Raw genomic sequence first — 14,130 nt, 5'->3', positions numbered from 1 at the left:
TAACCCAAGCATGGCATGTGGAACTTTTGTGATCAAGCTCAGTGGTTCCCACCTGGGAGCAGAACAAGCCTTCAGAGGGGCCTGTTGAAACATTATGGACGTTGAAATAGCAGGAACCCAGTGGAACGCCAATCTCCATAAATCCTGGTGGAAATCTTGATGCCAGAAAAATTGTACCTTTGGCATGAATGGGCTCCTGTGGGATTTGATCTCTGACGTGGTGTCAGCTGGGAACCCCTCGTCCTGTGGGCTGAATGTCTCTTTTGTGTTTCTCCCCAGAAGCCCCTTGTGCCACGCCCCTGATCTGCAGCTTCGGGAGGCCGGTGGACCTGGAGAAGGACGACTACCAGAAGGTGGTGTGCAACAACGAGCACTGCCCCCACAGCAGCTGGATGCACCTGCAGTGCTTCTACGAGTGGGAGAGCAGCATCCTGGTCCAGTTCAACTGCATCGGCCGGGCCCGCAGCTGGAACGAGAAGCAGTGCCGCCAGAACATGTGGACCAAGAAGGGCTACGACCTGGCCTTCCGCTTCTGCTCCTGCCGCTGTGGACAGGGCCACTTGAAGAAGGACACGGACTGGTACCAGGTGAAGCGGATGCAGGACGAGAAGAAGAAGAAGTCAGGGTCGGAGAAGAACACAGGGAGGCCTCCCGGCGAGGTGGTGGAGGAGGCTAAAAAGTGCAGGCCCCCGAACAAGCCCCAGAAAGGCCTGAACCATGACCTCCCCCGCCGGCATTCCATGGACCGGCAGAACTCCCAAGAGAAGGCGGTCAGCGCTGGGGCCTACGGGGGCCGCTCCCCCTGCGGCTCCCCTGGCCAGTCCCCGCCCACCGGCTATTCCATCCTCTCCCCTGCCCACTTCAGCGGCCCCCGCTCCTCCAGATATCTTGGGGAATTCTTAAAGAACGCCATCCATCTTGAGCCTCACAAAAAGGCCATGGCCGGGGGCCATGTGTTCCGAAATGCCCACTTTGATTACAGTCCGGGCGGGTTATCAGTTCACAGGGGCGGCCACTTTGACACTCCCGTTCAGTTCCTGCGGCGGCTGGACCTCTCTGAGCTCCTCACCCACATCCCCAGGCATAAGTTGAACACTTTCCACGTGCGGATGGAAGACGATGCCCAAATGGGCCAGGGCGAGGATCTGCGCAAGTTCATTCTTGCGGCCCTCAGTGCCAGCCACAGAAACATTGTAAACTGTGCCCTATGCCACCGGGCGCTCCCGGTGTTCGAACAGTTCCCACTGGTGGACGGAACTCTGTTCCTAAGCCCATCGAGACACGATGAGATTGAATATGATGTTCCTTGTCACCTTCAAGGTACAGGTGTTCATCCACCTTGCCTGCTTTCTGTTTGTGGAGAGCTGGAAAGCAAACAAGATGGGCCGCCTCTGTTCTGGCTCAGTGTTAACTGATAGTGCTTTCTTGTTCTAGTCAGGGGCTAGGTCACATGTGAATATTTCCGCTTTGCCAGGGAGGTGGTGGAGGTGGTGGAGGTCTGCTTTACTCCAATGTCACTGTGCCCCTAGAACAGTTGTCCTGGTGGGTAATTTCATGTGTTTGTTCTATTGCAGTTTGAAGAGAGGATTCCTGGTGTATAGTTCTTCATAATTGGGAGGAAATTTAAGAGAAGAAATTGCATAAAAATGTCACTCACTGTGAAATAGTTGCCTTTGAAACCTGTGTTAATGTGCCCAGCAAGATATGTACTAGTATTCTCTTTGATCCTTGTAAGCATATGAAAGTAGGGCTTGGTGAGGGTCAGGGTGTTTTTAGATTATTTGAATTAATCTTGACATTTATGAAAGATGAGACTTTTTTTTTTATAAATATATTTCATTAATTTCTTACAGAGAGGAAAAGTGAGAGAGAGAGAGTTAGAAACATCGATGAGAGAGAAACATCGATCAGCTGCCTCCTGCACACTCCCCACTGGGGATGTGCCCGCAACAAAGGTACATGCCCCTTGACCGGAATCGAACCTGGGACCTTTCAGTCCACAGGCCGACGCTCTATCCACTGAGCCAAGCCGGTTAGGGTGAGACTTTCTTGATAGCAACAAAAGGAACGTGGAGGATTATTGGAGACTCAGATATTACCTTGGTGGTGGTGGGTGGGAGCTTATTAATGCTGTGGATGACATAAAAAGACTTAGGGACATTTCAACCGTATGTTGAATGGCAGAGGTGAGCAGTCTGTCAATGCATGTAACACTGCTGACTTTATGTAAAGATGGGATGCATATCATATGTCTTTATAACTTAAAAAGTGTGTTAAAAAGGCCTGTAGTGAAAATGACATCCCCACCTGTCTTCTTCTTACCAATCCCTGCTATCTGAGTTCCCAGAGACTTTTAAATCTTATGTGATTCTTCAGGTTTTTGTCATCATATTTTAAAACTGTTATCTTCATTCTCCCAATTTTAGATACATATTGACCCTTTGTCTCAGGATAATATATCACAATTAGAGGCCTGGTGCACAAAATTTGTGCACTCGGGCGGGTCCCTCAGCCTGGCCTGTGCCCTCTTGCAGTCTGGGAGCCCTTGGGGGAAGTCCGGCTGATGGCTTGGGCCTGCTCCCCCCAGGCAGTCGGACGTCCTTAGCGCTGCTGTGGAGGCAGGAGAGGTTCCCACCACCACTGCTGTGCTCGCCAGCTGTGAGCCTGGCTTCTTACTGATCCGTGCTCCCCTTGTGGGAGCACAGTGACCACCAGGGGGCAGCTCCTGCGTTGAGCGTCTTTCCCCTGGTGGTCAGTGTGCATCATAGTGACCGGTCATTCTGCTGTTAGGTTGATTTGCATATTAGGGTTTTATTACATAGGATTCTTGGATAATCCTTAATGGTTTTGTTTTTTTTTTTTAAAACCATTAGTATGGAAATATTTAGTATTGAGCCAAGATGTATAGGTACTTATATTTCCTATATAGAAGTACCTCTTATTTTTGTTGAAGTGAATAATTGCTTCGTGTTCCATTTGCTTAGCCTTTTTTGAATCTTTGGCTGATTGTTCTCATTCTCCAGCAGCAATACAAACCGCCTTTCGAAAACATTTCCACATACCTCTGACATTTTATGGATTTTTTCCCTAGAAATTTCCCTCATGGAACCTTTCATCTTCTTGCTCCTGTCTGTCCTTGTGCATGCAATACCTGCTATACTACATAGTTGCCCTCCTAGGAATTTCTGTAATTCTTTCTTATTTTTTATCTTCTGTTTCCCGGACTCCACATTTTCTTTTTCCTTGGTTTATTCCCTCAACTTGGTAAATATCCCCTATGAGTTTTCTGAGAAAGGGAGCATATAAATAGATGTTTTAAGATTTTGAAAGTGTAATGATATCTTGAGTCTATCTTCTCAGTTGCTGTTTGGCTGGTTACAATTTTCCAAGTTACAGTTATTTTTCCCTTAGAATTTCTAAGGCATTTCTTCACTGTCTCCTGTCTTCCAGTGTTGCTATTGAGAAGTCTAATATTATTTAATATTACTCCTCCTTTATTCCCCCGAGGGTTTTAAGATTTTCTCTTTCTCCCTAGCATTCTGCATTTTCACCATGATGTGGGTCTTCCTTTTTTTCATTCATTGGACAGGGTGCTTTCTTGACTTTGTGAACTTATGGTCTTAAGTTTGGGGAAATTACTTTTGGTTTACCTTCATTATTTATATTTTGGCCCTATTGTTCATCTCTATTTTAATTCTGCTTTCTGGAAGATTCCCTTGACTTTATATTCCTGAGTTTAAAGATTTTGTTCTCATATTTATAATTTCTAAGAGCTCTTTTTAATAGTATTCTGTTCTTGTTTCATGGATGCAATTTCTTTTCCTTCTCAGTGGGGTAGGAAGCTGAAGTTGCAGGGATTGTTCTCATGCATTTTTTTAGAGTTTGACCCAATCCTGTGTATCGTTTGGCCTTTGTTATAAAGCAAAACACTCCAAAGCTTAGTGGTTTAAAACTGGTGATTTATAATTTCTCACAGTTCTATGGATTGTTTGTTAGGATGGCTTCTCCCACACATCTAACAGTTGGCAGGCTAGTTGGCTTCGGAAGCCTCAGCTGGAATTGCCCATCCCTATTCTGTAGTGCCTTTCACCTCCCAGTGGGCTTGCCTGTGCTTTCCACATGGCGTTCCCAGGAGGGAGAAAGTTAAGCGTGGACCTGAGTAACATTACATTTTGTTCATCAAAACAAGTTGTAAGACTAGCCCAGATTCAGGGGATGATGAAATAGACTCTGCTTCTTGATGGGAAAAGCTGTATAGTCTATTGATTACTTGTTTACCCGACTCGTTCCCTTTCAGCACTTCTTTCCACTCTCCCTGTGCTCGCTGTCCAGTTTGAAGGTAAACCATTTACCATTCCTCCATCCAACTTCTGGCCTCATAGTCTGGTTCAGGTTTGAGATACCTCTTAGTTTCACAGAAGATGGAGTTTTTGTGATTTTCTTGTTCTTCATACTGTTTGGGGATAATATTAGAGGATAGTAAGTTGAAACACCTTTAGTCGCCATTTTTAGGCTGGAAATTTCTTTATGAAGATGAATGAGGGTACAAGGGTGGAGGGTACATGAGAGTAGTAGTGTTCTTTTTCCATTCATGATGGACAAATTCTTTTCATTTAATTCATTCATCAGCCAATCAAACTTATGAATTTCATGTGCTGGGTACTCTTGGCTCTTACCTTTTATCGGTTTATAACCTTAGGATGTATGATGCTTTTATAAAAATATAGCTAATTCCCTGTCCTATGGCTCTAGTGCCACAAGGGGACCTAGTAACATCTGGCTATTACGTACATTAAGCGTCCTGTAATTTCCAGGGAACAAGGGGCCCTTTTGGCCTGCGTAGTCAGAGGCAATGTGAAGGTATATATCAAAAGGAGGACTGACTTTAGGTAGAGGTCCTAGCCACACCAGGTGATTGTTGCTAAGGAGAGGAAGCAGTATGCAAAGGAATAGTGGTTTAAAAAAATGAGGCAGTGAGAAAGCTGGAGAGGACCATTTGGTTGAGCAGAGGTTCTAGAGTGGAGAATGAGTAGCACAGATGGAGAACAGGTTGTAGGTGCACTTTCAAGCTATAATAAAGAGCTCTGTCACGTCCGTCATGTTCTCTGGGGGGCCTTGACATGTGTCAGTGTTGTTATTGTCACATCTGGGAGAAATCCATGCAGTCCTTTTTATAGCAAACGAGTGTAAATCATTTCTGCCATCAGAGTCCCAGCCATGTATTCCTCACAGCATTTTCAACTCCAGTAGAAAGGCCACGTTCCAGGCCACAGGTTCCTGGCTGCAGCTAATTATATGCTGCTGAAATAACTGTTACTTTCAGTGCTGGCGTATGGATGGTCACCCCTTCTCCATGCCCTTTACCCCTCACTGCCCTCCCCAGCCTCCAGCTCCAGCTCTAGCCTCTGTTCTCTGGCTCTTCCTCTGATTAGGTATTTTTGTTTGACTTGAGTATTTGTTAAGACTGATCTAATGAGGAAGTTTTTATTGCACTTCTTTTCCACTTAGAACCACAGGTTCTCTCAGGAATCTCCACTTTCTGCTCGATCTCACAACCCTAGGGTTCAGAAATGTAAACTTCTCTGTATTTAGGACAATGTATAATAGTAACTGAAACAAATCCAGAGACTCAGTCCACACCAGGAGTTTATCCAGCGGTTAAGAGTCAGGCAGATGTGAATTGAAGTCTGGATTTTGCTGCTCATTATCTTCATGAACGCGGGCCAGCCACTCAAACTCTCTCAGTTTCACTTCCTCCTATCTGAATGGGAATAACAATAATAGCTTCTTTATAGGGTTGTTGTGAGAGTTACTAGTAAGTGCAGTGCTTCAGGTTGCTTCATAGAACAGTGCCAGACCCTTGGTAAGCCCTCAGCAAAAGCTCCCTGTCAACTTCATCATTAGGGTCATTGCTACCAACACCTGACCTTTGTCTGTCCCTGCCCCGACCCTTCCTAGCAGCTGCCTGTGTGTCTGCATAGTTGAGAATTACAGTAAATGCAGGAGGGAAACTGGGGATGAAGTGTTATCTAGAATCTTCTGGATGCTTGAATTAACATCCTGAAATGTTCCCGGGCCACTCTGGGGATGGTATGTGCGACCTTTTATTTTCAGTGCCCTAGAGCAGGGGTGGACAGTATTGCCAGAAGCTCACACCACCCTTCCCAGTTTTGACATGGAGGCCCCCAAGGGTGTATTGTCTTTGGCTATTGAAATGCCCCATCCATTCATTCAACATACAATTGTGGAGTGCTTTCCACATTTCAGGCACTATGCTAGACTCTGCCTACAAGGATGAGTAAGACCTAGTCCTCAAAGAGGAGACAAAATGCTGTAAAAGGGATCTCTGAACTACTGTGCACCCTTCTCCTGCTTAAGGAGCGTGATGGGCCATGGTCTGGCTGAAGGCAGCGAACAGCACATTTTGAATACGAAGCCACTTAGGAGCAGCTGTGCTCCTGATGGTAGTTACTAGCACAGTGAACTTCATCACTCCAGCAGATCCTGTACATTCTTTCTCTTTCCCAATGATTGAACCCCAGCCTAAGCCTTCCATATAAACTGGGTGGCATTTTTTTAGGTGTTAATAACTAATGGAGGAATGGGGATGTGGCTTTTAAGAGCCCAGTAAATAACAAGACATTGAACTCCTTTTAAAATACCACTTACAAGTAAGATATAATTCTGGTTCCTAAATTAGATGTGGTGATGGCCGAGTAATTTTGAGGACAAGGACAGTTAACATAGCAATTCTGGCTGTGGTATAATTCTGGGCTCCCAGTGCCAGGACAGACTTCTGACTTTATCATGGGACCTGATAATGGGTGAGAGAGCCCAGGAGTACAGACCAGTGTTGCTGGTCCAGTCTGTGTGTGCCACATGTAGGCTTCTGTGCAGAAAGTCCTGTTGGCCACAGGCTGGTTCTGTGCACCTGAGGCTTGGTCATTCGCGTTTGGATGTCTGTATTGGCCATCTGGCAGCATTTTTTGGAAAAGTGAATTGAAGCAATATTTAAACTTAAATATCGAACTTAAAGTACATACTCCATTGACAGTAGGTGGAATTTATCATTATTCCAGAAGGACAACTTGGGGACATGTGATACCTACTTTGCTTTTTATATTTATCCAAATGATAAAATGTTTGCTTATAATTGATAGATGCGCCAATGTTTAACCCCCTTTGGCGACAAAAGGGGATTTCCTCGATGGCCACCCTCAGCTCAGCATTGTGTCTCTGTGCACAGGGAGACTCATGCACCTGTACGCAGTGTGCGTGGACTGCCTGGAGGGGGTTCACAAGATCATCTGCATCAAGTGTAAGTCGCGGTGGGACGGCAGCTGGCACCAGCTGGGCACCATGTATACCTACGACATCCTGGCCGCCTCTCCGTGCTGTCAGGTTGGTATTGACCCCCACAGAAGGAGCATTGTGACATCAGGCTTCTGTCCCCAGGTGAACATGGAGGAGTTAGAGTTAGCGTTGCAGTTACTGTGGGGGGTGGACGGCTTGGGAAGCTGCTTTACTAGTGAGCATTTGAGACACTCCCCCAAAGCGCAGCAGTGGTGGTGGGTTTGCTGCAGTGGTCACTGGACTATGCAGTCATGAAAAGGGATATTGTAGAGTAGTGATTAAGTATGTGGGAAATGTTTTCAGTATTTTAAGTTAAAAAATTCTAAGGAGTATAAATGTTCCCATTTGTCAAAAACGAACATAAGAAGGAATCTGCTATCCAGTTACCAGCTGGTTTCTGGATGTGGGATGCTGAGCGGTTCTTTAGCTTTCTTTTTGCTTACTTACATTTTCTAATGTTTTATATAGCTAACATGTACTGAGTTTCTAATAAGCAAAGTTTTATTTAAAAGGAAGAAGAAAGCTTCACTTTTTGTAATAGACAGGATTTCCTTCCTGTCAGACCAGTACAGTTACCCAGGACCTGCCTGCCTTGTAAGGTGTTTGAGGTTGACATGAAAGAGGCAGTTAGCACTGCTCAGAGAGCATCTGACATTTAGCTGTCACCAGCAAAACAGGGAAATAGTAACATACAAAAACACTAAATAAGTCCATAGAAACACAGGAGATAACAAAATCCTTGGAAATATCTTGGTTTATTTCCAAGTGGTTGGAAAAAACAAGCTTTTGTTGTATAATTCCTTGATCTTCGTGGGTCGGAGAGATATTTTCTTTCACTCTTCAGTGGCCACGCCTGGCTTTTAATAAAGTGATAAGCACTTTATTAGTGTACTACATAGTTTTGCATCGTTAGCATGCTTTGATTTTTGTGAAGAAAATATCCTTACTATTCGCAGTTTATTCAGAGGATACCCTGTGTCGGTTGAATTAAAATTTTGGCAGTCGGTATTTCACCTGTACTTTGTCTGTACTAGTGATCTTACTAGTAAAGGTGAAATAGGGCCATGAGAGACCTAAATGGCCATCCATAGCCTGTCATTTAATTCCACAATTGATTACTTTTATGCTATTCTATTCTGTTTAAAAGTTGGCCTTGGAAATGAGATATTACAGTCTATCAGTTACTCATGGTAGCATTTTATAATACTCACTGTGCCTTAATGCCAACTCACGAGGTGAGAAAAACAAAAGGAAGTGGCTCCTCTCTCTCTCTCTACACACACACACACACACACACACACACACACACCCCAGAGAGGTCTGTCTTTTAGAGAAACAAGGAAATAAAAGCATGGTGGGGCCTGAAATTCATAGCATGTTATCACTTGGAAGGACCTGGGGGATCTAGTCCAGCCTCCTTGTTTTCCACATATAATGGAGGCCTGGAAAATGAGAAGGTTTTACACAAGTGTGTCACAGCGATGAGTCAAACCTGTACCTCCCAGGCTGGCGTTCTTTCTAGTGCACCACTGACAGGCAATTGGGTTGTTTCCTTACCTTGGAGAAAAGCAGAATGGCCTTCTGCACACCCAGCCTGTTGGACTTATTGTATCTTTCTCCCTTAAAACAATTTAAGCCCAGACTTTTATTTTCCGCCTCCCTCCCTACTGAAATGGAAAACACGTTTGATTGCTGTTTGGCTTTAAAAAACCCAAGTAACTGTGGTCACTGTGAAGGTATAAGTGTTAGACATGACTAAGGAATCAAGGAAAGTGTTCCAAACTTTGAGCCAAACATAAGCAATGATTAGTTATTAGAAAGGAATAAACAAGTTAAAGAAAGATGTGTGCTCAGAATCTCTCACCTTTACTGTCAGTCAGTTAAAAGGGAGGCTTTCTCAGGTTAGAGAAAGGTAGTCCATGTAGTGGCTTGGAGCGTGGACTGGATTTAAGCTGCTTGGGTTCAAATCTCAGCCTTTCTGCTTCCTGTGTGGTCTTGGGCGTGCCACTTTACCCCTGCGTGCCTCAGTTTCATCTAAAAATTCACAATTCTACCCACCTCACCGGCAGTGTTTCAGGGACAAAATGAGGTTATACTTTTCTATTACACTTTTGGAATGAATCTGAGTTGAGAGCCTGTTGTACTTATCATTTCTGGTTATTCACTTAAGGCCTGTTGGTGAAAACCTCTAGTACAGTGGGGCCTTGATTTACGAGTTTAATTCCTTCCGAGACCGAGCTGGTTAAGGAGCTCGTTAACTCAAATTACTCTATCAACTCAATGCAAAAAATCTGCCAGAGAGACAGCTGGAATCTCAAAAAGCTTATTAGTCGGGACACTCCTAAGTCAAGGCCCCACTGTATGCCTTTAGAGAGGCCTGGGCGTGAATGAAGATACACTGTGCTGGTGGGTTCTGGAAGCCTCCGGATAAATACAGCACTGCTTCCTGGATTGTTTCTTTTACTTTAGCATTTTAGGGAAATTTTATTTTCATACAAAGAAAGTACAAATATAGTTAGGAGTAGAGTGACACATGTACATGAATTTTAAAAATAAACTTAGAATCTTCAAAGAAGTTTATGCAGTTTTGGGTGGGGTAAGTCAGCCTCAGCCACTCTTGGAAATCTCGGAGGAAGAAGGCACGTTTGTTGGAGACTTTACTGGAGAAATTTCTGGCGGTACAAATTTACATTTTCTTGTAGCGGTGCTACATATGGGGAGAGAAATCAGAGTTAATGTTTCAGACTAATGAATACCTGAGTACACGTATGTCTTCTGCTTATTTCATGCTTTGCCTACCCTGTTTTCGGGAATAGAAACGATACAGTACTGTACTTTGGGTCAGTTTCGTGGCTGTAACAGTCTTGCCTTTGGGGTCAGAGACTTGGGCAGGTTCGGGAGGCAGAAGGGTGTGGCCCCTCATGTGCCTGTGTTTCTCCCCAGGCCCGGCTGAACTGTAAGCACTGCGGGAAGCCAGTGATCGACGTGCGGATCGGGATGCAGTACTTCTCCGAGTACAGCAACGTCCAGCAGTGTCCACACTGTGGCAACCTGGACTACCATTTTGTGAAGCCATTTTCCTCCTTTAAAGTTCTGGAAGCTTATTGATGAAAGCTTTGTTTTGGTAATAGCTATTTTATCGATACTATTACTTTGTTACATATCTTTTCTAGGGAAACATTCTGTGATGTTAATTTCTTTTCTAACTTAAAGGAAAAGTTCCTTTGTGTACGTGGTCACTGAAATGGGCTGCCCCGGCCCTCCCCTGACTCCCAAGTGTTGGTCTGTGGTCCTGGCCAGAGCCCAGTGGGCAGTCCTGTGAGTTGGCGTATTGGTTCCCTATCACAAAGAGTCTCTCTTGCAGCGTTTAAGGTGGTGGGGAGGATGGGCGGAGTTTAAGAAAGGAATTATGTGGTTCTAAACAAAGAGTTTGGTAGGATTTGGGAGCACACTCTTCTTACTCAAAGTCAACCATTTCAAGACCCGCTTTAGATCTTCTCTGGGCCGTGGGAAGACTTGTGACAGGTGAATGTAACTCTGTGCCTGGAGCTGATGGTGTGTCAGCCCATCTTGTTTCACTTCTGCAGCGCACTTTGACGTGCAGTTTACACTCACTGACAGTTTATTTGAAAGTTAACATGAGGGCTATTTCCATCACTCTTCTAGTTTCTTAGTCAGTTTTCATACTGAAGATAATATCCAAATTATGAGACATATGAGAGCTATTGGTATTGCACATATTTTTCGGGAAGCTGACCTATAGCAGAGAGAATATACTAAGTGAATTTGATGCACATGGATTTAAGAGGACAGAAAGGTAGAACACTGTGATTTGAATTTGGTCACATTAGCTCCCAAGGAGAATCCATGAATAATAACATGATTTGGGCAGCCCTGATATATGCAGGTTGCACTGTCGAAATGCCACTTCATGTCAGACCCTTCTCACAGGTAAATCTCAGCCACAGACCTCACTGGTGAGTTTGGGAACCACTCATGGCCACACTTCTCTTCCCCAAAATTGCTGACAGCAATGTTTTACCCCTTTAATGCTGAGTTTCTAAAATAAAAAATTTGGCCTTAGGGAGGAAAGGAAAACATTATTTGTGAGGGTATGAGGAAAAGAATAATTTTAATATTTCTGTTTTAAGTGTATTTCATTTTGGAAAAATCACTGAATTTAAGGTATAACAATATGTTTGAAAGTAGATCATTTGGAAGATCTCTATGATACTGTACCATTGGTGAAAAAAAAGATGATACTTATGTCTTTATTTTGTCAGAGCATTGGTCTTTCAACATACAGCTTTCTGCTTATTAGATATTGGTGATTTAATTAGACATACATCCTACACCCTTATAGGATTGGAATATTGCACAAAAATCAATTTGATAATTTCAAATATATATATGCTAATTGAAAGCTTAAAATAAAATTATTTTATGGGAGTTATGTGAGCATTTGTATTACTCACTTGGTTTATACCATTTTCTCCCCTCAGATAAACAGTTGTTTTTCCTCTCAGAAGTGTTCAGGCATTATTGCAAGTGAGCTTCAGTTCTACATGGAACATTGATGTTTTGTTTGAAACAACACAGCCTTAAAAAGAACCCACATGTTAATAGTCTTCATCTTTCAGTTTGGATGATTGTAATTCAGCTTACCGCATCTGGTTTGGTGTTTGATGATCTGAAAAGTGTTTCACAGTGGGGGAACTGCTCAATGCCAGTAAGAAGCAGAAAATCGTCATTGGTCTGACAGTATTTGATGCAACTGCAACAGGTCTATTTTGCAACATAACCTTTGCAAATTTGTCTGTAATACACAGAACTATAATTGTGGGTTAACTGTTTCCCTGTTGATTCTCTCATATACCCAACACAAAAGTTTCTCTTGTCTTTTGAGCACCATTTGGCTTTTACCTCTGAATTTAAAATGAATAGTAAAGTATTTGTAATGCTGTTCTTTAACCCACCTAAATTTTTGTAGAGAAACCTGCTAGTATTATTCTCAAACTTAAAGTTTATGTATAGATTCCATTTAGCAAGTTCCTCGGTCTAAAACTGCTCTGAGCATAGTGTCTACTGCATTCAGTATTTTCTCCTTATACCACTTTCTACTTCCTAAAAAATAAGTATGACATAATTAGGTAAAACTTGCTTTTGACCTTTGTTTTGATGAAAAAGGATCCTATGGATGCTGCAGTTACACAAAAGGAGAGGCATAGATAGGTATCATATCTGAGGATATCTTTGGCCTTCAAGGCATTGCATTCCTGTCTAAAATGGAAAATTTGGTTGATTTGAGAATAAAATATAATAGATTATACAATATACAGAATAAAACTTATTTTGGAAACCTGCTGACCTTAATATTTTCCCCATGTTTTCTCAAACTACTTTGCTCTGAGTACCTTGATGGAAATTGGAATATGTCAAAAAAGGTGATTATTTTTGTTGTGGTTTGGATATTAAAAGGTACTAGTCACCCAGGAGATCCATCTTCTGTTTTTCTGATGAATAGTGCTCAATAGTCTGAATCACTCATAGTGACTTATAATTTCAAAGCAATTTGTTATCTGCTCTAACTTTTTTATCACTTATTTTTAAGAGTTATACACCTTGAACAAATACAGTTACCTAGTTTAGTTTAGTGAGGAAACTATTTCTGATGGTCTCATCATTCTCTTCAGACCAGCTCAGTTCTCCACTTTCTTATAGTTGCATCTGCAGCACTTAATATACTGGGTTTATACCTGAAAAGAGATATTGGCATGAAAGTGGGGAGTTAGGTCAGTTATTCCATTCTAATTAAGAAAGAGCTTTCTCCAGTCTTTATTTTAATTTTTGAGTGCTTTTGTTCGTTGTTTTGGTTCCTATAACCTGATGCTGCCTAACTCAGCTCATCTCCATGTCCTGTTGACTTTATTACCCTTCCAGGTAATAGAAAGAAAACATAATGGATGGGCATCTTTAAAACCAGCTAAAAATGTATTCTTGTCATTAAAGATTTCTTGTCAAGATGTCTTGGATTGCACTTTTGTGAAGGGAAGACAGTGTAAATAGTTCAAGAATGTTGACAAAATTGAAACATTTGGTTATGGAATTGTGTGTGATGGTAGAAGGTTTCTGTTTGTGAAATGTATGTAACACAAACAGAATAAAGCTTCAGAAACTTACATTGTGTCACTTTATTTTTTGAGCTTGGACAGAAAAAGTTGTGGAGAAGACTTTCTGAGGTTTTGTTCACCATTCAGGTAACCATTTCACAGTCACTATTGCGGCTAATAAAAGCTGACCTTCTTATGCTGTTTGAAAGTGGTTTGTCACAACATGGTAAACTCCCTTTGCAACAAAATAAGCATTCTTTATATAACAGTTGATTCCCTATGAATAATCTAAAATTATTCTGGTTGTAGGGAATTCTATTGAATAGATAGAGAATCCTATTCTACAGATGATTTCCTTGGTTCCTAGGACTATAACATTTTCCGTAATGAAAAGATTTGGTCATATACTTTTTCATGATAAAATGGGAACTGAGTTATAATTAAACTTTTTGCTGACTTTATGCATTTTGATCAAGTGTAGTTTATCTTTTAAATCTCCTTGACTCCTCACTTTTTTGAGCCCTAATCAGTTACTGAAACATTCAGTAACATTCAGCAAGTATATTTTAAAGTCTAGATATATGCTCCGAAAGTTTTTGTTTGTTTTCCTTTTCAACCAGCCCTCTACCCCCACCCCTTTGCAACCATCAGCCTTATATCTGTGTCT

At 42.4% G+C, this 14,130-nt stretch overlaps 1 protein-coding gene across 1 annotated transcript in view; it reads left to right on the top strand.

The window, feature by feature from the left end:
• Positions 1-13,203, top strand: part of HECA (hdc homolog, cell cycle regulator) — a 42,133-nt gene extending 28,930 nt beyond the window's left edge. Inside the window, exons 5-7 of the mRNA XM_015572078.1 lie at positions 280-1,320; positions 7,247-7,401; positions 10,297-13,203. Coding sequence (XP_015427564.1) covers positions 393-1,320; positions 7,247-7,401; positions 10,297-10,461 — 1,248 coding nt within the window. The 5' untranslated portion in view covers positions 280-392 and the 3' untranslated portion in view covers positions 10,462-13,203. The remainder of the gene's footprint in view (positions 1-279; positions 1,321-7,246; positions 7,402-10,296) is intronic.
• The last annotated feature ends 927 nt before the right edge of the window (positions 13,204-14,130 follow it).

This window comes from Myotis davidii, unplaced genomic scaffold (genome assembly GCF_000327345.1).
Source record: "Myotis davidii unplaced genomic scaffold, ASM32734v1 scaffold266, whole genome shotgun sequence".
Classification (NCBI taxonomy): domain Eukaryota; kingdom Metazoa; phylum Chordata; class Mammalia; order Chiroptera; family Vespertilionidae; genus Myotis; species Myotis davidii.
The sequence above is the reverse complement of the archived record's forward strand: the minus strand, read 5'-3'. Positions and strand labels throughout refer to the sequence as shown.